Raw genomic sequence first — 23,924 nt, 5'->3', positions numbered from 1 at the left:
AAGAACAGGGCTGTGGCTGCAACGACAAAGGAGAATCGAATGCCCTTTCGCCCCTTCCAAACTTTCTCTCTCCTTGATCTATTCAAGTGAACTCAGCTGAGCCTCTAGCTTCCTCTTCTTACTCTGAAGCAGATCTACCTCCTGCTGCGTTGTGATGTTCGCCACCTCCAACTGCAGCCCTCTCGAGATGAGCTCCGTCCACCTCTTCTCGAGCGTTGCCAGCTTCGATCCCACATCCAGCTGTTCTTTCTGCCGCAGTCTGTTCACCTCGTTTGTCTCTTCCCTGATTGCCTCCAGCTGCTCCGTCAGCAAGCGGATCTCTTGCTCCTGTTGGAAATTGGAGAGCCTCCAGGCGTTGCTCCCGTATCGTTTGAGAAGTTCGATGTTTTTCAGCCGCACGTCCATGTGGCCGAGTTGGGCGTGTGCCGAGTCGACGGCTGCTTGCCAGTCGGCGAGGGGTGCGGATTCACCGGCCGCGGGAGAGGGGAGGGTGTATCGGCTGGTATCGAGGGTGTGCGTGGAAGGTTGGCCGGAAGCGACGCGTTCGAGCTCGGCGCGCAAGTCGGGTCGAGAGCTAAACAGTTCGTATGCTGGTGGAAGGCGAGTCGAAGTGGAAGGGTCGATGGGAGTCATCGAGGACTGTTCCTCTGCTATCAACGCGTCCACTCGAGATCGCAGGCCGGGTTGCAGCTCGAGGTCTCGGTCAAAGTAAGGCAAAGCATCGGTGGGTGCAAGTTCGACGGCATGGTACGAGAAAGTGTCTTTCGACGATCCTGCGACAGGTGGAGCTTGGACAGCAGCTCCATTCCCGTTCGCTGACGTTCCATCGGTGAGTACTGCAGCGGATGTCGATGGTCTGGAGTCGGGCCCGTCCGAAGCAGCCGAGCCGTTCGATTGGCGTCCTCCTCGCGCTCTTGCCATGCCGGGAAAGTATGAGCTGGTTCAACGCGAGCGTAGAGATACCTCACCTGATCTCCTCGAGTGATGAAGCTTAAGGTGCTTCTCGGCTGGACGGAAGAAGTGTGAGGCAGGTGTGGATGGAGTCGCAATGGACGAAGTTGATGGAGAAGCATTTCATCCGCGTCCGGTTTCCGACATTCTTCGTGGTTCACATTTAAATTTGCGTCGAGTATGTTAGACCGTCGTTGAATTCCGGCCGTTAGGAATGCTCAAACGTGCGTCCAAAATTCGGAACCGACGTGCAAGACGCTTTTTACTGCGATCAGACTGAGCAACAGCAGTCGGGCAGTCTTATAGCGCGCTGTACAACTGCCAATTTGTCATCCGAATAATTCGCACAACGCCTTCTCCACCTCTTCGTATCGTCGAGCTCTTTACTTCCATCGTCTCCCTTTCCACGCACAACGTTCACCACCCTCCTTTCGCGACTCGCAGCACGATCTCGACCATCTGCTGAGCCCATCGATCCATCATGTCGGCTCGATCCCTCGCATCCAGCACGCTCCTCCGAGCCGTTTCGGCCAAAAATGCTACATCGTCCGGCTTGAGGGTTGCTTCAGCGGCTCCCGTCAGCCTGCGCACCTTCTCGTCGTCGATTCCCAAGTCTTCGGCTCGGCCTACAGTCCAGGGAGATGGAAAAGGTGACCGTGTCAACCCAATTAGCCCGTTCTCTGAGCCGGCAGGCTCGAACCCAGTAGACAAGTACACCGAGTTCGCAGGTCCGCTGCACGACTTTGGCAGCTACATTACTTCTTGTATGTCTTTCCAGATACGATGATGCGTCTTATAGACACAATGATGCGCAGTCTAGAACACGGTTATACTGACTTGAACGGTTTGCTTTCCGACACGTTGCGTTTGCATTCGATGATTTTGGCATTAAACAGGTCTTCCCCGCTTCATCCAACAGTTTAGCGTAGTCAAGGACGAATTGACATTGTACGTTGCGCCCGATGCCGTGATCCCCACGCTCACCTTCCTGCGCGACCACACCCAGACCCAGTTCCGAGCATGCATGGACATCAGCGGCGCCGACTACCCCACGCGCTCGCAACGCTTCGAAGTCGTTTACCACCTACTCTCGGTCCAATACAATGCGCGCATCCGCGTCAAGACGTACGCCGACGAGGTGCACCCCGTGCCGTCGGCCACCGCCGTCTTCCGCGCCGCCGACTGGTACGAGCGCGAAATCTGGGACATGTACGGCGTATTCTTCCTCGGCCACCCGGACTTGCGCAGGATCCTGACCGACTACGGCTTCGAGGGCCACCCCTTGCGCAAGGACTTCCCGCTCACCGGCTACACCGAGGTGCGCTACGACGAGGAGAAGAAGCGCGTCGTCAGCGAGCCGCTGCAGCTGACTCAGGCCTTCCGAAACTTCGAGGCAAACAGCCCTTGGGAACAGGTCGGCGAGGGCCAGAGCTACAAGCCCAACGCGTTCAAGCTCACCCCGCCCAAGCCAAAGGAGGAGCCCAAGGACAAGAAGTAGACCCGTCCCTGCATGTTTTGTCCGCTCCACCGTGTGAATTTGACGATATCTCATTGTTCTGTAGGTTTGTGCTCGTGCATGCCTGTACCGGCTGTGTCACATTTTCGCTGTGAGCAACCATTGCTCGCAGTGCAGGCAGTGTTGGAACTGGAGAGGAAGAGGGTGCAGCTCTGACGGGCTTCGGGACACTCGAACACGGGGTCTGCACAGTGAAGTGGCGTTCCTAAGGGTCTACCATTACTCACGTCACATCAGGAAACAGCAGGCTTAACCTCGATGCCCAACTTCTTCAGCGCCGATCTCGCCCGCTCCCTCACGTCGAGCTCCACGTCCGACTGTGCGAGCTCCTGCATCTTGATGTCCAATCCAAACCGCGTGATGCGAGCCTTTGCTTCTGAGTGCAGATCCGGAAAGGCATCACTCGCAATCACCGAGCTGGCAGCTCCGGTCTGGGTCGCAGCTTCCGCACTCGCTGCCGGCGTCGAGGAGGTCTTGGGCCGCGAAAGGAGGTTGCCGATACACCTTGCCGCTGCGACGCGGATCTCCTTCCACGGATGGTTGCAGAAGAACGCCAGAGCGTCCATGATGTTGGGCGTGCGCAGGAGCAGTTTGCGATGCTGCTCCGTTCCCGTTGCGACGTTGACAAGCACAAACGCAGCTTGTTCGATTACTGCCGCTCCCGGCTCACCTGCGTCGCGGCCTTGCCAGATGCAGTTTTCCAAGATCTCCATCAACCGCTCGCCACCACCCATCCCATCCACCACGAAGGAAACATCAGACTCTTTGGTCGCAGCCGCGTTGCGCAGGATATTCAGCGCCTGCTCCTTGAAGGGCATCTCACACGTCGGCGATTCGCACATGGTCGTGAGGAAGCCAAAGTCGAGTTTCGCCATGACGTCGACTTTGAGCGCCGTGTCCGAGTGCGACAAGAGGTTTTTAAGCGCCCAAAATGCGTGCAATCGCAACTGCTGCGAGCCTGAAAGAGTCATGTTGGCGCTCTGACTGCTTTGTCCCTTGCTGGTGCTGCTCGTCGTACTGCTCATCATCGTGGCGGCTGCTTGAAGAGCGTACTGAGTTTCCTCATCCACGACGTGTGCAGATTTCGGCCTTCCGCCATCGTGAGCCAGCTGGATTAGACTATCGACCCCGCCAAGCTCCTGGATCAGCTTCTTCATGGGGCTGAAGTCCAGAACGAGATTGCAGATCGCAGCGGTTGCCTCGACTTTGACAACTTCTTCCTCGTGTGGATCTTGCAGAAGCGCTACCAGCTTTGGTGCGACACTGGCATCGACGATCGAAGTGCGCAGGATCAGAACGCTGCGAGACAGCGCTCGGCTGAGGCGGCAAGCAGCCACCCTGACACCCAGAGCGGGGAAATCGATACTGGAAACGACCATGGCAAGCACAGAGGGCTGGACCGAGTCGACGAGTTTGCGACGAGGTTCGTCGTGCTGAAATGTCAAGGCTGCAAGCGCTGTGAGGCAAGCTTCGCGCAGCCTGATGGCTGATTCGTCGGTGGCAGGCGGGGCGATGCCGACTGTAGCGTCGTTGCGCGGCGTGCTGATCGCGATGCTGCCAAGGATGGTCGTAGATGCATTGCCTCGTTCGCCTTTGGAGCCACTTGGAGGTTGACTACGCGTACAAGCCTTGTCGAGCAGCTGAGCCAGCTTTTCGAGAGCATTGTAGCTCTCTGTCGCCAACGTCTGTAACGTAACATTATCAGCAACCAGCCGGGCGATGGCAAATGCGGCCTGAATCTGGATCTCTACCTGACTTGACCCCTGCAGTTGAGACGCTGGTACGGCCGGGCTGGTCGATGAAACACCGGCAGGAGTATAGTCGAGCAGCTCCATCAGCACCTCCAAGACGCATTGATTGGTTTTGGCAGTGAAAGGATGCACCTTGATAATGTTGGCGAGACAGGTGAAGGCGGCCAGTCGGACGTTGGCGTTGCTGCTTTGTCGCAGGCTCAGCAAGACCGAGGTCGGCAGCGTGCCGGACGACGAAGTGCACCGGAAGAGGCGCAGTGATGCATCTGGTTCTTCGCGCGTGATCTCTGCCAGACAGTATAGGGCAGCTTCTTGCGCTTTGGCAAAGCCACACTCAGCCGCTGCAAGCAACACGGTGAGGACAGATGCAGGGCCCGAGACGGCCAGGTCGGACTCCGCACGAAGCTCATCGCTTCCATCCTCGTCCCAAGCTTGCAGAGGTGGGGCGTCGAATTTTGCACCGCCATCTGCATCTTTCAGGCGCGAACGAGAGCGCGACCCTTTGCGAATCACCTCGGCTTGAAGCGCCGGTGCCATTCGAGCGGTCGGAATAGCCTCGGAGCGCCCTCGAGATGCCGTCGAAGCACTGAATTCGACCGAAAAGGGACTATCGGATGCGACAAAGGTCAGAACCCTTTCACGACGCTGTGCGATCTGGGCTGCTGGCGAGCCGGACACGTCGCTAGCTTCGTCAGTGCTGCAGCCTGGAATAAAGAGGGTGGCAGAGAGAATGGCGCAGATCATCTCGACGACGCTGAGAATCTTGGTTTTGACGGTCATAGGTAAAGATTCGATATCCCTCGCGGCTCCTGTCAGTGTAGTGGATTCAGACGTTTGCGTATGACTAGGGTCGGTTCCTCGCGGGTAGGCGGCATCAGTCGATGCGCTTCCGGTAGGAACAGATGTTCGTGATGGTCGAGGGGAAGCCGAAGGGGTTACCGTGCCCGGCTGCTGGGGCATTGGACACATGAAAAGTGGACCAAGCAGGAAAGGCAAATTGGACGGATTGTAGACTTGAGCAAGAAAGAGCCTGCACAGGCGTCTGAGGTCGCGCTGCCGTTCTGCCTCTGTCTCAACATGCTGCTCTTTGACCTTTGCTCGCAAGTTGTCGTGGCTTGCGCTGCTCATCAAGATATCTTGAATGGGAGCTGGCGAGGTAGAGAACGGATCGCGACTGCTCTTGCCAAAGATCTTGGAGGCAGCGGCATTGGAGCCGACGCGTGCAATCGCGACTCCGGAAGCGGCGGCTTTGGTTCCAAAGCTTGAGCCGATGCCCCATCTCGGGCTTGCGGAGAGTTGGTCCGCTACGGCCAAGAGGATGGGACGCAGCGCCCTCAAGATGGACTCGAGGAGTCGGAGAGCGTCGAAGTCGCCGTTTTGCAGGTCAAGCACGTGTCGATTGGATCGGCTCAGCCCTTGACTCAAGTTGCGCAAACAGCAGAGGAGAGCGTCATGGGTGCCGGAGCGCAGGAGCTGAAGTAAGGTGGATTGCGCAGGAGTGTTGGCGAGCGACGCGATGATAGTGGCTGAAAGGCTGACGAGATCAGACGCATAGGCGGAGGAGTCGAGATCCATACGAAGCAACTTGACGAGTTGCTCGATGATACCTGTGTGAACGAGACTCGACTTCTTTGTTCTGGAACCAATGACCGAATTACGGATGGACTTGAGTTGGGCGATGGCATGCTCTGGGTGGTCGAGATCCAGTCGCAAAGCTGTCTGCTGCACGAGAGACGGCGCTCCGAAGACGGACGGAAGTGTCATCGTCATTTTGGGGCGACGAAGGCAAAGAACCTTCCGAAATGAGGGGCGGTGCTGGCGGTGATAAGTGAGTTTTCGTTTTCTCCTCGACGGTGCCCGAGAGATGGTGACGAGAAAGAGGGGGCGGCTGGGCGAGTAGACAGAAGCGCGAGAGGATTGCCAGTAGCTATGTAAAGCATCCGTCGCCAGACTTCCTTTGGGTTCGGAGTGGTGCCGAATGTGACGAGAGCCCTTGAATGTGATTGTCGGTGCAAATGGTGAACGAGAGAGTGAAAGCGTTGTGCAGTTAAGCTGCTGCGAGGTGTTGGCACTCCGCATTTTTAGACGCCTCGACGCGCCTGTTTGCGCACCGATCTGCAGCGCTTTCCCGGTCAGGCGATGTGGAGCAGTTACTCGAATCTACCCGGATGATACGCTCAACTCCAAGCTGCCTACCTGGGCAGAAAAGGTCAGAAGACAGCAGGCTTTCAGCGACCAGGATACCATCGCACTCACCATCGGTGAAGTTGGTTTGATCGATAGCTTGACCTGGCGCCATTGCGACATCGACTCGACCGAACTCAAGCCAGACGAGGTCGAGATGAAAGTGGTCGCCTCGGCTCTCAACTTCCGCGACGTTGCTGCTTCGATGGGCATCATTGACGACTTTGAGCTCGGAGACGAATGCGCCGGCATTGTCTTACGTACCGGCTCTGCTGTTGACCCCAGCTGCTTCAAGAGCGGGGATCGGGTCGTAGCACTACGACCAGGACAGGGTTGTCATCAGAGCCGAGTGCGCAACCCAGCGTCTCTGTGCTGGAAGCTTGGTGAGATGGACTTCGCCGATGCCGCATCTTTGCCTCTCATCCTATCCACGGCTTACTATACGTTGTTCACGGTCGCTCAGATCGAGGCGGGCCAAAGTGTCCTGATCCACTCTGCAGCAGGTGGTGTGGGACAAATGGCTGTCCAGCTTGCAAAGCTTCGTGGGGCCCGCGTCTTTGCAACAGTCGGCTCCGCCTCGAAGCGCAAACTACTGCGAGAGCGCTTCGACCTTGCTGACGATCACATTTTTTCCTCGCGAGATGCTAGCTTTGCTCAGGCCGTTATGGAGGCGACGTCGTGGAAGGGGGTTGATGTGGTGCTCAACTCGCTTTCGGGAGATTTGCTCAAGTGCTCGTGGGACTGCATCGCGCCTTTTGGTACTTTCTGCGAGATTGGCAAGCGAGACATTCACGAGGACTCCAAGCTATCCATGGCTCCCTTCCGCCGTAATGTGCGCTTCGCATCTATCGACTTGGTCATCATGTTTGAACGCAACCAAGCACTGCTTTCACGCGTCTTCCGAGAGAGCTGCGAGCTGGTGCATGCTGGTCAGATTCAGCTGCCGTGGCCAGTGGAGCGATTCGCCTATTCGCAGGCCGCTAGTGCCTTCCGCCTGATGCAACAGGGTAAGCACACCGGTAAGCTAGTTCTGCAAGATCAGCCGGGCGACCTTGTTTCTGTGTTGCCCAGCAGCTTCGAGCAGTCGGCTCCTCGCCTCGATGCCAGCAAAATATACCTTCTTGTCGGTGGACTCGGCGGTCTGTGCCGTTCGCTGAGTCAATGGCTCGTAAGAAGAGGTGCCCGTCACCTCGTCTTCCTCTCTCGATCTGGAGAAGACCGTCCCGAGGCACGGGAAACGACTCACTGGCTTCGCTCTAGAGGTATCACAGTGCAGACATTCAAGGCAGACGTTGCTCGCTTTGACGACGTTCTTGTCTGCATTCGAACGCTGGGACAACGTCTTGCAGGTATTTTCCATGCTGTGACCGTCCTGCGCGATGCCCTTCTCTCATCCATGAGCTTTGACCAATGGCGAACATCACTGGGTGCCAAGGCATACGGAGCAACCAACCTCCATCGTGCTCTTGAAGAATGCAACGTTGATGTGGACTTCTTTGTCATGTTCTCCTCGGTCTCAACCATATTGGGTGCCAAGGCGCAGAGCAACTATTCAGCCGCCAACTGCTACCTGGATTTCCTTGTGCGCCACCGTCGCGCACAGGGATTGGCAGCATCCACGTGCAACATTGGCATGGTCTCTGGAGTTGGTTTGGTCGCAGAGGATGCCGCTCTCCAAGCAATCATGGAGAAGCAGGGCTTCAACGCCGTTAATCAGGAGGAGTTGCTTGCGCAGCTGTCTTCAGCGATCGACGCCTCTCGTCCTGGTCAGATTGTCGACTCAGCCGGCTTTGTCCAGTCACAGAGTATTACTGGCGTCAACCTCGCCCGAGAAGGTTTGTATTGGTCGAATCGTCCACGATTCGCACATTTGTACACAAACAACGATGTTACCAGCTCTAGCGGTGCTGGTGGCGGTCGGAAAGGCGGCGCATCGCAAAATCTTGCAGCTCACCTTGCCAGTCTCCCCACACCAGAAACCAAGATGGAAGCTCTGAGCGCTGCGTTTATCGAGAAGCTCTCGGCAAACCTTGGCATCACTCAGGAATCAATCGACGTCAACAAGCCTCTTTCCAACTACGGGCTTGACAGCTTGGTCGCTGTTGAGATCCGCTCCTGGTTCACCAAGACGGCCAGGGCCGAAATCGCTCTTTTCGATGTGCTAGGCTCGCCCAGCATTGTGGCTCTGGTGAGCAAAGCTGTCCAATCCTTAGCCGCTGCTAAAGCTTCAACTTCCAAAGCAGATTCTGAACCAGAGTTCAGCAGCCTCAAGAATGGGACAGGCAAAACAGCCGACAAAGCTACAGCGCAGGACGGCGTGGAGTACGACATAGTTCCGCGCAGGAACGCAACCAAGACGAATGTGGTGCCTATGTCGCTGTGTCAGACTCGCCTCTGGACAGTTCACGCTATGTCGTCACATCCAGAGAGGCTCAACCTCTCTGTGGTGTTCCATCTTTCAGGAGCGCCTCATCTTGCAACGTTATCTGCGGCTTGGGATGCCCTCGTTGCCCGCAATGAGGTCCTCAGAACGGCCTTCTACGAAGGTGAAGATGAATCGGTGCAGGAAATCCTAGCACCTTTCCACGCCGAATTGCCTTTCGTCGATTTGCGCTCGAAAGGATCAACCGCAAGGGACGAGTTCGAACATCTTCAAGCCAAACAATGCAGCAAGCCACTCGATATCGAGTCAGGCGAGCTCTTCTCCTTGTTCGTGGCGCAACTAGGTGACGAAGAGTTTGCACTCGGATGCAGCTTTCACCACATTGCAGTTGATGCCGGCAGCGCGGTCCCGTTCCTAGAACAGCTCAAGACACTCTACGATACCATTCGAGACGGAAAGGAGCTCACAGCTATTCCAGCACCTCGCCTGCAGTACGCAGACTACGCCGCCTGGGAAACAGAACAGCAGGGCTCAGCTCAGGTTGCCGATTCCGAATCCTTCTGGCGGACTAAGTTTGCAAGTGCACCAGAGGTATCGGCACTGCTCCCCTATGCTTCGGTCAGCGAGCGCCTTGCCGTGCCAAGCGAAGGCCGTCGTACCACGCGCAGTTCGATTCCTGGGCGTCTGCTGAAGCGATTGAAGCGAGTCTGCACTGAGGCCGATGTGACGCAGTTTCAGTTCTTCTTTGCTGCTTTCAGGTGCTTCATCTTCCTGCACACTCGACAAAATGACCTCACCTTGCTCATGATCAATGGAGCTCGTCCCCACGAGGAGCTTCGTGATCTCATCGGCTTCATGGTCAACATTACGCCAGTTCGTTGTCACCACTCGTTCGACGACATGACCTTCGAGGAGGCCCTGCAACTCATCAAGCCCGACTTGGTCTCTGCGCTCGAACACGGGCAGACGCCATTTGAGCGCATCGTGCAACTCGCTTCTGCCGCGTACTCGGAAGGATCGAGCAGCAAGACATTCCCACTTGGTCAAGTAGCGATCAACTACCAGGTACATCGCAAGCCACCTGTGGTCAATACGAGCGACTTTGTCATTGACGACGTTGCAACAGAGGACATTCCATCCGGTTGCGAGCTTAACCTCGAGGCCATGGAGAGCGACACCGGCTTGTCCCTGAGACTCGAGTATGATACAACGCTCTATGCCGACGATGCGTCCATGCAACGCATGCTGGGCAACTTTACTCAGTTCCTCATGAGCCTTATGCAAGACCACCGTCAACCACTGGATGAAGTCTCTCTCAGCGGAAGCGAAGAGATCGGCTTCCAGCGAGAGAAGTACTGGAACATCGAGACAAAGACGGAAGACCTTTTTGACGCCAGTTGCGTTGCACAGCGTATCATCCATTTGTCCCAAAAGCAACCGGAAGCCATTGCAGCTCGCACGTCGCAAGGAGAGGAGATCACCTATGCCAGTCTCGTCGCCGAGGCTCGAGATATCGCCGCCACGCTCCAAGCTGACGGGGTCGGCAGAGGCGGTCTGATTGCGCTTCTTAGTTATCCTGGCATTCACTGCCTGAAAGGCATGCTAGCAGCTCACATGACCGGCAACGGCTATGCTGGACTCGATCCGACCTTCTCTGAAGCTCGCCTGGCTTTCATGGTCAGGGACTGCGGCGCGCGTGCTCTGCTTACGACCACGGATCTTGCGGACACCGCGAAACGTCTACTCTCCTCCTCCCCCTCCTTCGAAGGTCTGGCAGATGCCAAGAATCTTACGACGCTGTACCTCGATCACTTCGATCGAGCTAGCCCTACTCAGCTTCCACCGTTCCAAGCCGACTCGAAGCCAGCGATCGGAGCGGATCCTTTCTATGTGGTTTATTCGAGTGGAAGTACAGGAGCTCCAAAGGGCATATTGCTCACCCAGGACAACACGCGCTCGATGCTGCTCGCCATGCAGTCGCGATTCAACTTTGGAAAGGGTGATCGTTTCCTGTGGCAGTCTTCGATGAGCTTTGACCTGTCGGTGGTGCAGATCTTTTCGGCACTCTGCGCAGGCGGAACGATCCTGATCGCAAAACAAGGCACACGGTCGGACCCAGAGGCACTCGCGGCGTTCATGGTGGAGACAGGGCCAACTGTGACCTACTTCACACCGACTCAGTTCACCATGATCCTCGAGAGCGCTGCTGACGAGGTAGCCAAACTGGCAAGTACGCTGCGCTTCGCCATGTTTGCCGGTGAGAGACTGCCTGTGCGACTCGCACAGCGCTTCTACGAGGTGCTGCCTACTTGCTCAACAAAAGCAAGAGTCTACAATACTTGGTCGCCTTCGGAAGTGGTTGTACAGACCACTATCGCTGATGTGGAAGCGCCACAAGCTAAAGACACTTCGATTCCTATCGGCTATCCACTTGCCAATTGCCGCCACTACATCTGCAACAAAAGGCTTGAGGTCGTGCCAGTAGGAGTAGAAGGTGAGATCTGCGTGGGTGGGGCGCAGGTGGGAGATTATCTCAACCGTCCTGAACAGAGCGCTCGGAGCTTTGTGAACAACCCTTTCGCCACCGAAGATGATGTTCAACGCGGATGGACTCGAGTCTTCAGAACTGGAGACAGAGGTGTCCTCCGACCCGATGGCCAGCTCGAGTTCCGCGGACGAATCGCAGGCGACAAGCAAGTCAAGCTGCGTGGCTACCGCATGGACCTTGGCGAGGTCGAACAAGCTCTTTTCCAAGCAGCAAAGGGTGATCCTTCACTTGCTCTTGCCGACGTCTATGTGGTAGCACGCAACATCGACACCGCAAACGCAAACGCAAACGCAAACGCCGATGCGGATGACCGCAGCACTGTTGCTTTTGTTGTACCCAAGGAGTCTCGAGACACTAAGCGAGCACAGCAGGAGCTCTTCCATGGCCTCGAGAAAGCGGTCGCTGCTCACCTCAATCCGTACATGCTGCCGAGCTTCTACGTTCAGCTGGCTTCGCTTCCCACCACTGTGGGTGGCAAGGTTAACCGTCTTGCCCTGATGCAAGGCGAGTACGACTTTCTTCGACCGGTACTTCCTTCTTCGTCGCCTGATGAATTCCAGCCTTCAAGCGGAACAAGTCAGGTCACGACCCACTCGGACGAAGCGAACGAGGGCGGAGACAAGACTCTGAGCGAAGTCGTCGGCATTTTCAGAACGATACTGAGAGGCACCGATGCCAGCAAGATCAACGAGGATAGCGACTTCTTCAAGGCGGGCGGCACTTCGCTTCTAGTGGTACGCCTGCAGAGCCGACTCAAACGTACTTTCGGATTCGCTCCCACTATTGCGACCATTGTCAAGCAGCCCACACCACGCTCGATCGCAGCCGCCTTGGTGCGAGCTCGAGGCTCTGCAATGGCAAATACGTCTACCAAGGTGCCAACGATGACAACCGCGAAGAAAGCTGATGTCATCCCCTGGACGGACGAGCTCGCGCTCGTCGACAATCTGCCGTCGGTGCGAGACCTGCCCGACTCGACGGTCAAGAACGTTCTTCTGACCGGTGCAGACACGTTCATCGGTGCTCATGTGCTCGCCGACCTGATTTCACGCGAAGACTGCCCTCGCGTCTTCGTCATTGGAACCTCTGAACCCATCAGCGAAGCCAAGCTTCTCCAAGTGCTTAACGAGTTCCATCTGCTGGATGGCCTCGATACCAGCAAGATTGAAGCGGTCCCAGAAGCACGACTCGATCGAGAGAACCTGGGCCTCACTTCGTCGAGGCTGAGCGCGCTCGCAGACGACATTGGCAGGATCCTGCACTGTGCTTCGGAGGTGTCGCTCTTGCGAAGCTACAAGGCGCTGCGTCCAGTGAATGTGCTGGGCACACTGGCCCTTTTACGGCTTGCCGGGTACAATGGAGTGGTTCGACCGCTTCACTATCTATCAACATGGTCTGTTCCCCATCTGGCTACGTGGACCACGGCATCGTCCCGTCAGGCTAAGCGCCTGGTGCAGCCTGCGGCACCGGACAGCTTCATGCCAGACTCGGACAATGCCTTGGGTTACTTCAAGACGAGATGGGCGAGTGAGATGTTGCTGACGCGGGCAGCGGACGAGAACAAAGGCTACAGGGTCAGCATCTATCGAGCTTCGGCAGCGTCCGGAAACTCAAAGACACTGGTTCATGAGCCTGATCAAGACTTTGTGCGCCAGATGGTGGTGTCCATGATACACGAACGCCGGATTCCGCGTCTGCACAACGACTTTGTGGTCGACTTTGTGCCGGTCAACTACATCTCTCAATCGATCACGGTGCTGGCCAGCACAAGAAATGTTTGGGCGTCCAGCAAGCAGGGAGCTCAGTTTTACCATCTGAGCAATCCAAACCCTCTACCGCTTGCACAGCTGGCAGACAGGATCGGCGAGATTCTGGGAGAAGCTGGGACGTCTCGAGCAGAGGTGGTGGACCTTGCCACCTGGCTTGCGCCTTCCACATCACAAGAGGCAAACGAAGGCAGTGAGATGGCCAAACAAGTGCTCGCTTCCTACTTTGCGCTTGACCACACCATGCACGCTCTCGACACGGTGAGCACGACGCAGAGGCTCGCACAGCTCGGTGTCGAGCCTTGTCCACCCGTCTTTGGCGCATTGCTCCGCGGAGTGGCAAGGCTCTCCTAGACCCGAGCTCAGCTCAGGGAGGTTGAACTCGCTGGTCCTCGTCTATGACCTTCTCCTTGTACGTAAATTGTTTGTTGGCATGTGAATATATTTCATAGATGGCTTCGCTTGTAATTCATGACAGTGGCGCAATCGTGGACACTGAGCACTGTGGATCGTAGTGACACCTGAGCAGTGACGGCGAAGTACTGTACTGGTAGAGACAGTTGAGGAGGGCAGTTGACTGGGAGCCGCTTTCACGGCGCGGTTTGCCTTTCACACAAGCGAAACGAGTCGAGCAGCAGCTCGGAACGCGTTGGTTGCACTCTAGAAGCCTACGAAACGCTAGGGAGCAGCGTTCTCCTCGTCGACTGCCGGGGATTTTGGTTTGACGAGGCCCGCCGGAATTGCATGCTTCCGTCTGCGGATTGCGGTACGTGTTTCGGCTATTGCTGCACCCAAGCGAGCGGGGTCGATGGTCACCTTCGGGAAGCGCTAAAGCTGGTTGTGGGGGGAGCGGAGAGATACTGAGCGAGTGCCTGTTTGCTGTGTGCTGCGCCTTGCACGTGCCGCCAAGAGAGGTGAGGCAAGCTATAGGAGCGAATAGTGACAGTCGCGGACATGGTTCGACATCGTGCTGCTCGACTGGAAGCAACAAACCCAAACCCATATACTGTATGTACCATCTAGCCGAGGGCAAATACAGTGTCCAAAAGGTTGCACCGTTTGACGCACATTCTACGTCATCGCGCTCTCATATACTCTCTCTACCGCGCACACACGCCTCCCTCCCCCTCCCTGTTCGCCTCGAAGCAGCAAGGAGCACAACGTCCACCAGCTCTCCGATGCATTGCGATCTTTAGCTCGAATCGCGTCGACCAATGAATTCATGCAGTCTCTGCTAGTCGAGCTCGCCTGACGAACCATCCAGGCCTCAAAGTGGCCTAGGAACCTACGCGTGGGAAAGTGCAGCCTAATCGTTAGGCTACTGCGGCCTCGGGTAAAGCACAGGCACTCGCTGCGTCGATTAGGCACATACACGTTCCTGATCCGCTGCAAGACGATGGACGTTGTCCAAGACGGATATCGGATTCGGATCTTTGCTGTGCGCTTAGCCCTGGACCTGCACCGCTGGGAATAGCTTGACCATTGCCCCCTCGGGTTGCGTTGCATCCTGTAGGTTGCTTGACGCTTGCGTCCAGACTCCAAGGCGTTACAGGCGCGGATTTCACCTTGTCAGCTGCTTCTGCTTCCATTGCTTGGGCTTTCTGGCATTTTCTGCAACAACAACTCTCACGTACCCGATGCATAGAATGCCGAACAAGGCGAAGAGCTTCCATGTTATGAATCGCTTCCTACTTTAATCGCTTGTCCTGCGCTGCAAACTCTCAGACTACAGCGTCTGATAGACGTGGGGGAAGCGCAATTGGCAGCCTAAGTGAGACCTGGTAAGGCTTTAGCAGCATCTCACTCTCGACTCTTGTTGGGTTTGGTCGCTGAAACGGATAAACCAGATCACATCTTTTGGCTTGACCACTTTGATGCCATCACCTTTTCTTCCGAGGGCTGTCAATCATCTCATCGCGACGGCCTTGTATTGTTGCTCTAGCCTCGTTTTAACGAGCTAATGCAGCTTCTTGGTTGCGGGGTTGCGGAAGGGTTCGGGACCCTAGCGACCTGCACGAAAGCGTGCAAAGTGCTGAAAACACGTACCTGATCCACAACAGCTGACGGGCGGTGTGAAGCACTGGGTGCTCAAATGATCTCCACCTCACCAGTTGCGATCGGCTTTGCTACGCGCCCATACAAGGAGACTTGTTCCTGTTGAGAGACTCCGTCACGCAGATCTTTCTCTCGTGCACTAGTGTTGTAGCCCGTGCCCCTGACGAGAGCATCTCCAACAGGCTGTACCGTAGCTCAGCAAGATGACCGCGCCCTTTGAGTTCTTGGCCTTGTTCTTCTACTTTTCCGTCTAACGAGAGCATCTCCGACAGGCTGTACCGTAGCTCAGCAAGATGACCGCCCTTTGAGTTCTTGGCCTTGCTCTTCTACTTTTCCGTCTCAGCTTCCATCGTCTTTACCATGATCACCGGCGCACCTTGATCGGTAAACCTGTCCTTCCTTCGCTGTCATCAACAGCGATCATGCTTCCGCCGTCGACCGCAGCATCAGCTTCGTCCTCGTCATCTAATGGCTCAGCAGCTCAGAACTCGGCCACCCAAGCACAACCATCTGCACCTCCGCTCCGAAAGAGCTGTCAATTCTGTCGCAAGCGTAAAATTGTAAGTTTTGCTATCAGAGGTATCACCATTGCAGCCAAAGCCAAAGCCACCGTTTCAGTCGGCCGCCCGTATGCACCGCAGTCGAATACCGATTCTAACGTCGCATTACCCTTGTACAGCGCTGCTTCGGTCAAGACCCTTGCTCGGCTTGCAAGGATCGTGGGATACCATGTGTCTATGATGCCCCTCTGCCCACGGGTAGACCTCGACTGTCAAGAGATGTGCCGCAAGGGCAAATGGCGGAATCTTCAGGCGCAGCAAGCAAGCGCTCGTACAACTCCAGCATCGAGCACCTGGGCAAGAGCTTGGACTCCAAGCGTGCTCGGAGAAGGCACTCTACGGATGCCTCGTCCGATGCAGGCATTCATCGGGCGACTGAAAATCAGCATGGTGGCAGATTCTCTTACCACTCGACGACAGTAACGTCGCAAATAGACACTCCTCGAGCAGCTTCGCAACCTACTTCACCGAGCAGTCTCTCTAGCTCTGGCACGAGCCGACGTTCTTCTATTGCGGGCGCTGGTGCCACCATCCAAAGTGTGCTCGAACGCACTTTCGATGCAGCTTTTGGCGAAGACGCCGGTTTCCTGGCTCAGATTCCGCACGGCTCGACCTTTGTCTCTTTCGTACGCCAAGCTCTCCATGCTGGACGTATACAGCCATCAGCACCATTTCTCGATTGTCAGCCGAGCCAATACGGAACCCTCTTCCCTCTGCTGGCTCAAGAATTGCTTGAAATGACGCTTCCACACTTCAGCCGTCTTCCAGCTGAACGCGATATCCACTTTGCAGCACCAACCTTCTATATCCGCGGCATTGCCAATGACACGAGCCAGACGTTCGAGGCGCTCTCTCCCGACGACGGCAAAGAGCCCCAGTTCTGCGAGCCGTCGACAGCCGCTGCATCCGAGATGGACAATCCTACAAGCACGTCTTGCTCGGAGCTTCCAGAACGATACGATGTTGCGCTTTGCATACAGCTGATCGAGATCTGGTTCCAACAGCATCCTTGCAGCGTCATTCTCAGCAAGACGGCATTGCTGCAAGGGTGTCGCCAGTGCACTGTCGATCCAGAGCTCCTGGCCATTATACTGGCGGATGCGGTTCTCATGTGCGATGACCAGAGTCATGGCGAATCTGCACTGCTGGCTGCCATCTCTGAGCGAATCTTGCTGGCACGTCGCATCGACGAGAGGATTCCAAACCTTGTTACGGCCCAAGTTTGTTTCCTGATAGCATGGCGCTCCTTTGGCCGGCTTGAGATACGTCGCGCTACGGTCTTCTTTGCATACAGCTTTCACCTTGTCCATCTGGTAGTGCAGGTGCGTGGATTGCAAAGCCACCCGGAATCGCTCGAGGCCGAAGTGGAACAGGAGCTACTTCTTAGCCTCTATTGGCTGCTCATCTCGCTCACTCTATGGGCATTCTATCAGTCAGGATTCCGGGCGGACGGCTTCTCGAAAACGATCCTCAATCTCCCTTTCCCACCAGCGGGAGATTCGAGTTCGGCCGTCATCCATCGAGATCGCGCGGCGAACAACATTCTTTCCATCAAGAAGCAGTCCGTGTGGGCAGCTGGTCTGGTTGCAATCGCAAATGGTAAGAGAACGAGTCGCACCAGTATGGAAAGGGACTGTATACTCTCTGAGAACCGACTGACTGATTGGTTTTCTTTCTCACCCTCCCCGATGAGTATCGATCGATTCGTCAGTGGCTTCCATCTCGTCCATGATGTACCAACTTCTGCCACAGACTGAGGAGCAACAGGCTGCAGCGGCAGCAGCACCGACTTTATCCTGGCTCACACAATCGCTGCATCAGTTGCATCACCTCTCACAGCGTTCCTGGTCACGTCGTCATTTGACCGAGAAGATCGGCGAAATCTTGCAGCACAGTTACCAGCAGGCGCTCAAGTCTCAGTCGGCGGAAGCATGGAGTCAACCTCACGTCCTAGCAACGTTGGCAACGATTCGGATACATATCACATTTGCTCCTGTCGAAGATGCTTCGGTACCGGATATCGACACGCCTCAAAAGTATAAGAATCTGGTGCAGTGCATCCGCGATCTATGCGCGCTCACACAGATGCTGGACGACTCTCAGTCTGGTGCCATGTCGCGCGTAAAGCACACGCTTCTGGGACACGAGTTGGACCGCCACTCGCCGTTTCTCGTCCTCAACATGCTTGGCCTCGATGCCTGCGCACGCGGTCTTCGGGCACTAGTCGATCGCTTGCGAACCTATGTGCGCTTTAAGAAAACGCATACGATCCCGCTTCAAGAGCCTCAGCCTTCGAGCGCGCCAAGCTTGGCTCGCGATCAGCGTCATGCCACACTAGTCGAGGAGGCGCAGTTCGTTTGGTCGCACCTGGATGAGATTGCCTCGCTGATCGACGCCTATCAGCGAGTCTTGATGCTCCCGTGTGCTGCTTCTGTGCGTCGCTCCGTGAGCCTGATCGAATCAACAAAGGTGTTGAAGATGGAGGTCGACAATATGGTCAAGATGCAGCAGGATGTATTGCTGTCACGAACAGGCTCATCTAGCTGTGAAAATGCCTTGTCGGACGGTGTGGTCCACCCTGGTGACTACCTTGGCGGGTCAAGCGAGGGCAGTCAATATCAAGGCAAGCGCGCTAGCATTGCGAGCACGGGCGCAGACCAGCCGTCGAGACGAGCATCTACTTCGTCAGGAACTGTTCTGGATTCCCACATGCCTTTGCAGCAGCACGAGTCTAGTGGAGATGCCGCCTCATTGGACAATCCTTGCGCTGGTCAAGCGCTTGCGAAAGGGTTCTCAGGCAAACACTATGGCACGAATCAGCAAAAGTCGCTTCTCTCTTTCCTCTCTAATCTAGGCTACCGCGAGACAGCCTCGGAAAGTACGGCTAGCGACCAGAATGTGGAACTCAACCCTAGCAGCCCCCGGTGGGATTTGGCAGTTCCTACACCTGCGCAGTTGGACAGCAGCTCTAACGAACACGTTGCACGCGCGTCTCAGCCATCAGCTGGCAACACCTACATTGGCTATGATGGACAGAGTCGTCACGCTTCTACAGCACATACGGAGCAATCTACAGCATCCGGTGCTAATGCAGCTGGGAACGAAGCAGCAACACCATTGCCATGGCTGTCTTCGAGCTTCATGGCGTCGCTGACACAGGTACCTGATTGCTCGACGTACTCAACCAACGAGCCTGACAGATGCGAATCTAGCAACGCCCTGTCTGGGAGCGTGCAGACCACTTCGCCGTGCTTCTCTGGAGCGGCTGCTTCACCAGGATCCTTCCTGGATCAACTCTTTTCGTTGTCCATTCCTTGCGGTTCGAATCCGGGCGAGGCTACAACTTTGCCACCCTTGCTTGGCTGGAACACTTGTGTCTGGACGCAGAATACGGGCGGTGGTTGTGGCGAGTCATCCAGGTTGACCAGCCCGCGCTCGTCGACTTTTCCTTCTACCAGCGCCAACGTTAGCGCCACTTCGAGCTACCGGGACCGAACCACCACCTCGACCTCAGAAGGAAGCACCAAGAGGTAGAAATTGTGTTTGAGGAGAATGGGCCAAGCGCACGGGCTGTGCACCCGCAACGCTTTGTGGACGCTTTCGAGCCCACCCACGCACACACTACAGCATGCCGGCCTCTTGCACTGCTTGCAGAATGTAAACTCCGCAAGGTAGACTGCCAACATGCATTGTAGTCTTAATTTGAGTTGGCGTTAAGTCTCATTTGACCTGTCAAGACGTGGAACCCTGATCTTCCATGCAGGCCGGCCTGTGTTGCATAGTTAACCCTATTTGGTTTCGTTCGGGTTGAGAAAAACGACACGGGCAGTGTTAGACTACCATTGCTGCCACGCTTGAACAGTAGCAATCGGTCCAAATATATTAAATAATATTGTCTATTTTTAATAGAAACAAAGACGCGTTCAACACGACTCGTTGAGAATGGTTGACATCTTCACTTAACATCAGTGGAAGCTAGCCTGTACCGTGGTGCGTTGCTGCGTTGCTGCGTTGCTGCGTCTGCCGCCTATGGAAGCACTCAAACATACTATATCAGCCAGCGCGTGGATTGAGAGAACAAGGATAGAGATCAAGGAGCGTCAGTCAACTGTCGCCGCAAAAAAAGGGGATCAACAGGTCGCGTGCTGGTATGCTTACCTCGTAGCAAAGGTCGCCGGCCCTTGTGTCCATAACGTCGCGCACTGGGACTTGGTCAATGAGGCCGCCAAAGGAAGGAAGGAGATCATCGATTGTGGCTTCGAATGGGCCATCTTTCGAGCTGGCTCCAGGCAGATTTCCGGCATAGTCGGTCAAACGCTTGGAGCGGTCCATGTCCTGCCACAGTGCCCAAATTCGATCGATTGCCGCATGATGCAGGAAGAAGAGCGGCTCGTTGGGGGAAGAGGCCGGACCCATATCGCCAGCAATGTACTGATGGACTGCACCATGAGGAACGCCCTCGACGTAGTACCGATAGTCGTTAAAAGCAGAGATAGCCTGACCCTTGGCTACCGACGATGAGTTGAAGTTGTTGAAGAGATAAGGATTGTCTTCGAAGTTGCGTCGAAGCAGATGGGGCTCGTAGAGAATGTCGTCTGTTGAACCCGAAGTCTTGATGTCGAGGGTAAAGTTGGCGAAAGGGCCTTGCATGACGGTCTAGTCATTGTTGGGATCGCCGTTGCCTCCGAAACCATCCTGGACCGAGTAGATGGGGTCATTTTGAGGGCTACCCGTGTCTGCTGCTTTGGTCCAGTCCCAGTAGGGCGTGGGTCCCTGATATCCACACGAGCGAAGTGCTCTCTCGCGCGCTTGGACGTATCGACGATGCCAAGGCAAGAAGGCGGCAACGCCGTGAATGTGGTGATCCTGCTGGATGTGAATCGAGGGGAAGTCGTCATACAGGTTCTTGGACGCCTCAAAGCTGGTCTGGGACGGCTTTGTTTTGAGGCACTTGACGGCATCAAAGTAAGCGTTCTTCTGCGCCGAGGACAGCGTGTTCCAGTTGACTCTCTGAGCAAGCGAGCTGCATGCCGAAGAGTCTCTCGAAGTGAGGGCATCCAGAGGCAGCGCTGCAGCGTGACGTGCGACTAGCACTGCCAGCAGCAAGGTGAACCAAGAATATGCCGACATTTCGTTGTGAGGGCCAAGGCTCGAAGAACTAAGTGGACAAAGGAGATATGGAACGGTGGTTAACTGAGCCAGGTTGGTTTATGCTTGTCGTACCACCTCTATATATCAACAAGACGAGGCGAGTTTGCGCAACGGTGAGGCAATCGCCTCAATACGACAGCGTGTCATTCCGCTTGGTTTATCCCTCGCTCGGAGCAGAGCAGGTGCTCGTCCTGCGTTGCCGCTACAGTACGTCTTCGTGGCAAAAGACAAAAAAAGCGCATCAAGGGGTCGAGAGAAACCTGCGTGTTGGCGAAAGCGTGATCAGATCCCCCGACTTTGGAAACATCGGAACACAAGCGACCATGCAGCAAGGGTTTCATGCTAGTCCTGGACATCCGTTCACTGCATAGTGCAGCACAGCACATGCTGCAGCCAGCCAGCCAAGCACAATGACAAGTGACTTGTCGCTTGTTGATCACGGAGCAAAGATGGCCGAGACCTCCGAACGCATCTTGGCAGCAGACTGGCGAGGCAGTGTGCATCCATCGGTCCTCGCTATTCCGCTGTCGCGCCTGTTTCGACGCTAAATTGTGCATAAGCATGAAAGATTTCCGGTGCTAGTTAGCGCAGCTTTGTTTGTGTTTTTCGCTTGGCGAGCTGGACCCCTTCGCGGAACGGTCGACGATCTCAAAGGCTAGCAAGCATGTGCATGATGCCCTGCACCGCCACCTCCCACCGACAAAGCAGCCTATGCCTCGCTGCCTGATTGCTTGCTTGCTTGATCGATATTGTTGGCCTGTTTCCCGCTGTGTGTCGCTTTCCGCTTCCGGCTGTCAATCTGTGCGGCGCTTGCTCTTGCTCACAAGCCCCTGAGCTGCTTGTCCATTTGCTCATTGTCGTCCCCTAGCCCTTCTAGATACTTCCACATAGACATTGTTGCAGATGGCAGAACGATGCAGAAATCATCTGGCCCAACAAACTAGCAACTGATCGCAATGCGATGACGCGGTCACTGTGCGTCGAACGCCCCACCAAGGGCCGGGCTCCCCAAATTGGCTCTTGTTTATCTGCTGAATGTCAGAACTGCTTCGACGAGCAAGCCAACCTGGAAGAGAAGCAGAGCCAAAGTACAAGAAACATTCCCAATAGGACTACGCAAAGTTTGGCCATCGCAGCATGGACGAGTCAAGTTTGGCCTGACTTTGCAATAGGGTTGTCAACTTTGCATCGGGTCAGACATATCCACTTGCAATGCTTGAGTCTTTTCTACAGAGCGGTGGAGCTTATGCAAACCGAAGAACGAGTCATTAGGGAACAAGGAGAAGTTGAAGGAGGACGGCCATCTTAGCAACCGGTACCACGATTGCTGAAGCAGAAGGCCTCCCATTCCGAGATGGACCTGCGTGGCTCTGGCACCGAAAGACTCGAGACCTTAGCTACGCGCCGACCTGAAAAGATTACCGGCGTAGCCGTAGGCAACCAAGATCCCCCATCGGTTCACGGCGGCATGATGCCACGACATGCAGCCTCCATAGTCGCCGCAGTAGGATCGAGGATCGTTGGCGCGCAGGTACGTGCCAAGCTGTGACCGACGGTATCCCAGAGCCCAGAGCCCCCAGCCTAGAACATTACCACCTTGCCGTTCCTTGAGGCTGGCTCAAATTGCAATGGGGGGGTTGCAGGATTTCCAAACACAAGCTTGCGCAGCTTGTTCTGATGTTTTTCCACGGCATCTCCGCCTTGGCCTCCCTCGTCCAGCTGCCGAGAAGCAATTGTGTCTTGATCCTGGCTGAGTATGCTGTTGAGGTACTCAATCACCTGTTGGTTTTCCTGTGTCTCGGCTAGCGGGGCAAAGATCGAGTAGAAGCCGTGAACAATATCGTCGAGCTGACCCGCATGACTTGCGCTTTAGTAGGCTGAGAGCTGGCCAAGGATGCGTGCACAGCTTTGGTTGCCGGTAGCAAATTTGATCTCGTCTGTGAACTCGAGCTGCTGAGGGACAAAGGAACCGGTGAGATCGACTAGGCACACTTCTGGAATCTTGTCATCCCTGGTGACCGTGGGGATCATGCCGCAGTTGTCAAGACCAGCAGCCTGTCTAGGCCAATGGACCTTTTCGTCAAGGCGAACCAATTCGCCTGAGCGTCTGGATTGAGCTTTGCAGAACTTGCTCTATAATACAATTCGGCACCCGAAGCCTCGCGCACTTTTGAACCATATTGAAGACCACCCGCACGCTCCTCGGTCCAACCACCAGCTCATCGTCGTCGACGGCTCAATTTCCTGGCCTTGCCTTACCTTTCCTTTCCTCACTCGCTTCCAGCACTGGGCCTTGTAGCATGGATTTCAGAAAGCAAGTTGAGTTCCGTAATCGCTTTCGCGCAACACGCCGGAGTTCAAGGCAAGATCGTTGAGCACCAGCGGCGGCGGCCCTAAGCCCGTCCTGAACAATACGGCTTACTACGTGGTCTTTTCGGCCTTGGTAGCTATGTTCCCTGCTCGCGCCATCTCTGTCTCCACGGCATCAAGGGCATACGAGGAGCTTTGTGTGTTGGTGGGCTCAGCTGCTGCGGGGGCACTTTGCCTGGGATCTCCCAAAACCGGAACATGGCTTTCGAGGCAAGAAGTCCTTCTGCCTGAGTTCCAGTAAGCCGTAAGCTCTCGATAAGGGCATCGGCTCACATCCGCGGCGAGGGATGAATGGCACGCAGCGTGCCCCTCTTTCGGCCCTTCCGCACTTGCACCCACCCAGCTCGTTGCAAGGCAAGGCATCAGTCTCCTTGACATGAAGCATTAAGAAAGGACGTTGCAGCTCACAGCTTCTCCAAGGGACTGTGCATCGCGGCGATATTCACGACAAAGCCAAAGCAAATTGCTCTCGACGCTCCAGGTGCTCTCGATCATCGGTCAGGCTCTACAGTATCGCTGATCAACCTCCTTGTTCTCGGCAGGCTTCCAGCCATTCGATGTTGGCAGCACCACTGATTTCGTCATGCGATCGCCTAGTCCAAGCTCCTTGTATGAGCTCGTATAAAATACTGTATTTTTTGAGCATGACTTTGCACGTCTCTGTGAGCACGAGCCTTGTTTTTCATTGT

At 55.6% G+C, this 23,924-nt stretch overlaps 6 protein-coding genes across 6 annotated transcripts; 3 read left to right on the top strand and 3 right to left on the bottom strand.

Moving 5' to 3' along the window:
- Positions 1 to 78: 78 nt before the first annotated feature.
- Positions 79 to 921, bottom strand: EX895_003760 (uncharacterized protein; the record flags this gene model as incomplete). The annotated part of the gene is made up of 1 exon (XM_029884358.1): positions 79 to 921. One exon carries the CDS (start codon positions 919 to 921, stop codon positions 79 to 81), a length of 843 nt encoding a protein of 280 aa, XP_029739068.1.
- A 511-nt stretch (positions 922 to 1,432) lies between these two features.
- Positions 1,433 to 2,449, top strand: EX895_003759 (uncharacterized protein; the record flags this gene model as incomplete). Its single annotated transcript, XM_029884357.1, has 2 exons — positions 1,433 to 1,715; positions 1,848 to 2,449. 2 exons carry the CDS (start codon positions 1,433 to 1,435, stop codon positions 2,447 to 2,449), a joined length of 885 nt encoding a protein of 294 aa, XP_029739067.1.
- A 251-nt stretch (positions 2,450 to 2,700) lies between these two features.
- Positions 2,701 to 5,988, bottom strand: EX895_003758 (uncharacterized protein; the record flags this gene model as incomplete). Its single annotated transcript, XM_029884356.1, has 1 exon — positions 2,701 to 5,988. One exon carries the CDS (start codon positions 5,986 to 5,988, stop codon positions 2,701 to 2,703), a length of 3,288 nt encoding a protein of 1,095 aa, XP_029739066.1.
- Positions 5,989 to 6,559: 571 nt separating this feature from the next.
- Positions 6,560 to 13,453, top strand: EX895_003757 (uncharacterized protein; the record flags this gene model as incomplete). The annotated part of the gene is made up of 1 exon (XM_029884355.1): positions 6,560 to 13,453. The coding sequence occupies one exon, from the start codon at positions 6,560 to 6,562 to the stop codon at positions 13,451 to 13,453; it is 6,894 nt and encodes a 2,297-aa protein (XP_029739065.1).
- Positions 13,454 to 15,950: 2,497 nt separating this feature from the next.
- EX895_003756 (uncharacterized protein) lies at positions 15,951 to 19,248 on the top strand (the record flags this gene model as incomplete). Its single annotated transcript, XM_029884354.1, has 2 exons — positions 15,951 to 17,313; positions 17,408 to 19,248. 2 exons carry the CDS (start codon positions 15,951 to 15,953, stop codon positions 19,246 to 19,248), a joined length of 3,204 nt encoding a protein of 1,067 aa, XP_029739064.1.
- Positions 19,249 to 19,818: 570 nt separating this feature from the next.
- On the bottom strand, positions 19,819 to 20,844 carry EX895_003755 (uncharacterized protein; the record flags this gene model as incomplete). The annotated part of the gene is made up of 2 exons (XM_029884353.1): positions 19,819 to 20,309; positions 20,406 to 20,844. The coding sequence occupies 2 exons, from the start codon at positions 20,842 to 20,844 to the stop codon at positions 19,819 to 19,821; spliced, it is 930 nt and encodes a 309-aa protein (XP_029739063.1).
- Between the last annotated feature and the right edge of the window lie 3,080 nt (positions 20,845 to 23,924).

The sequence above is a fragment of the Sporisorium graminicola genome, chromosome SGRAM_22 (genome assembly GCF_005498985.1).
Source record: "Sporisorium graminicola strain CBS 10092 chromosome SGRAM_22, whole genome shotgun sequence".
NCBI classification, from domain to species: Eukaryota; Fungi; Basidiomycota; class Ustilaginomycetes; order Ustilaginales; family Ustilaginaceae; genus Sporisorium; species Sporisorium graminicola.
The sequence above is the reverse complement of the archived record's forward strand: the minus strand, read 5'-3'. Positions and strand labels throughout refer to the sequence as shown.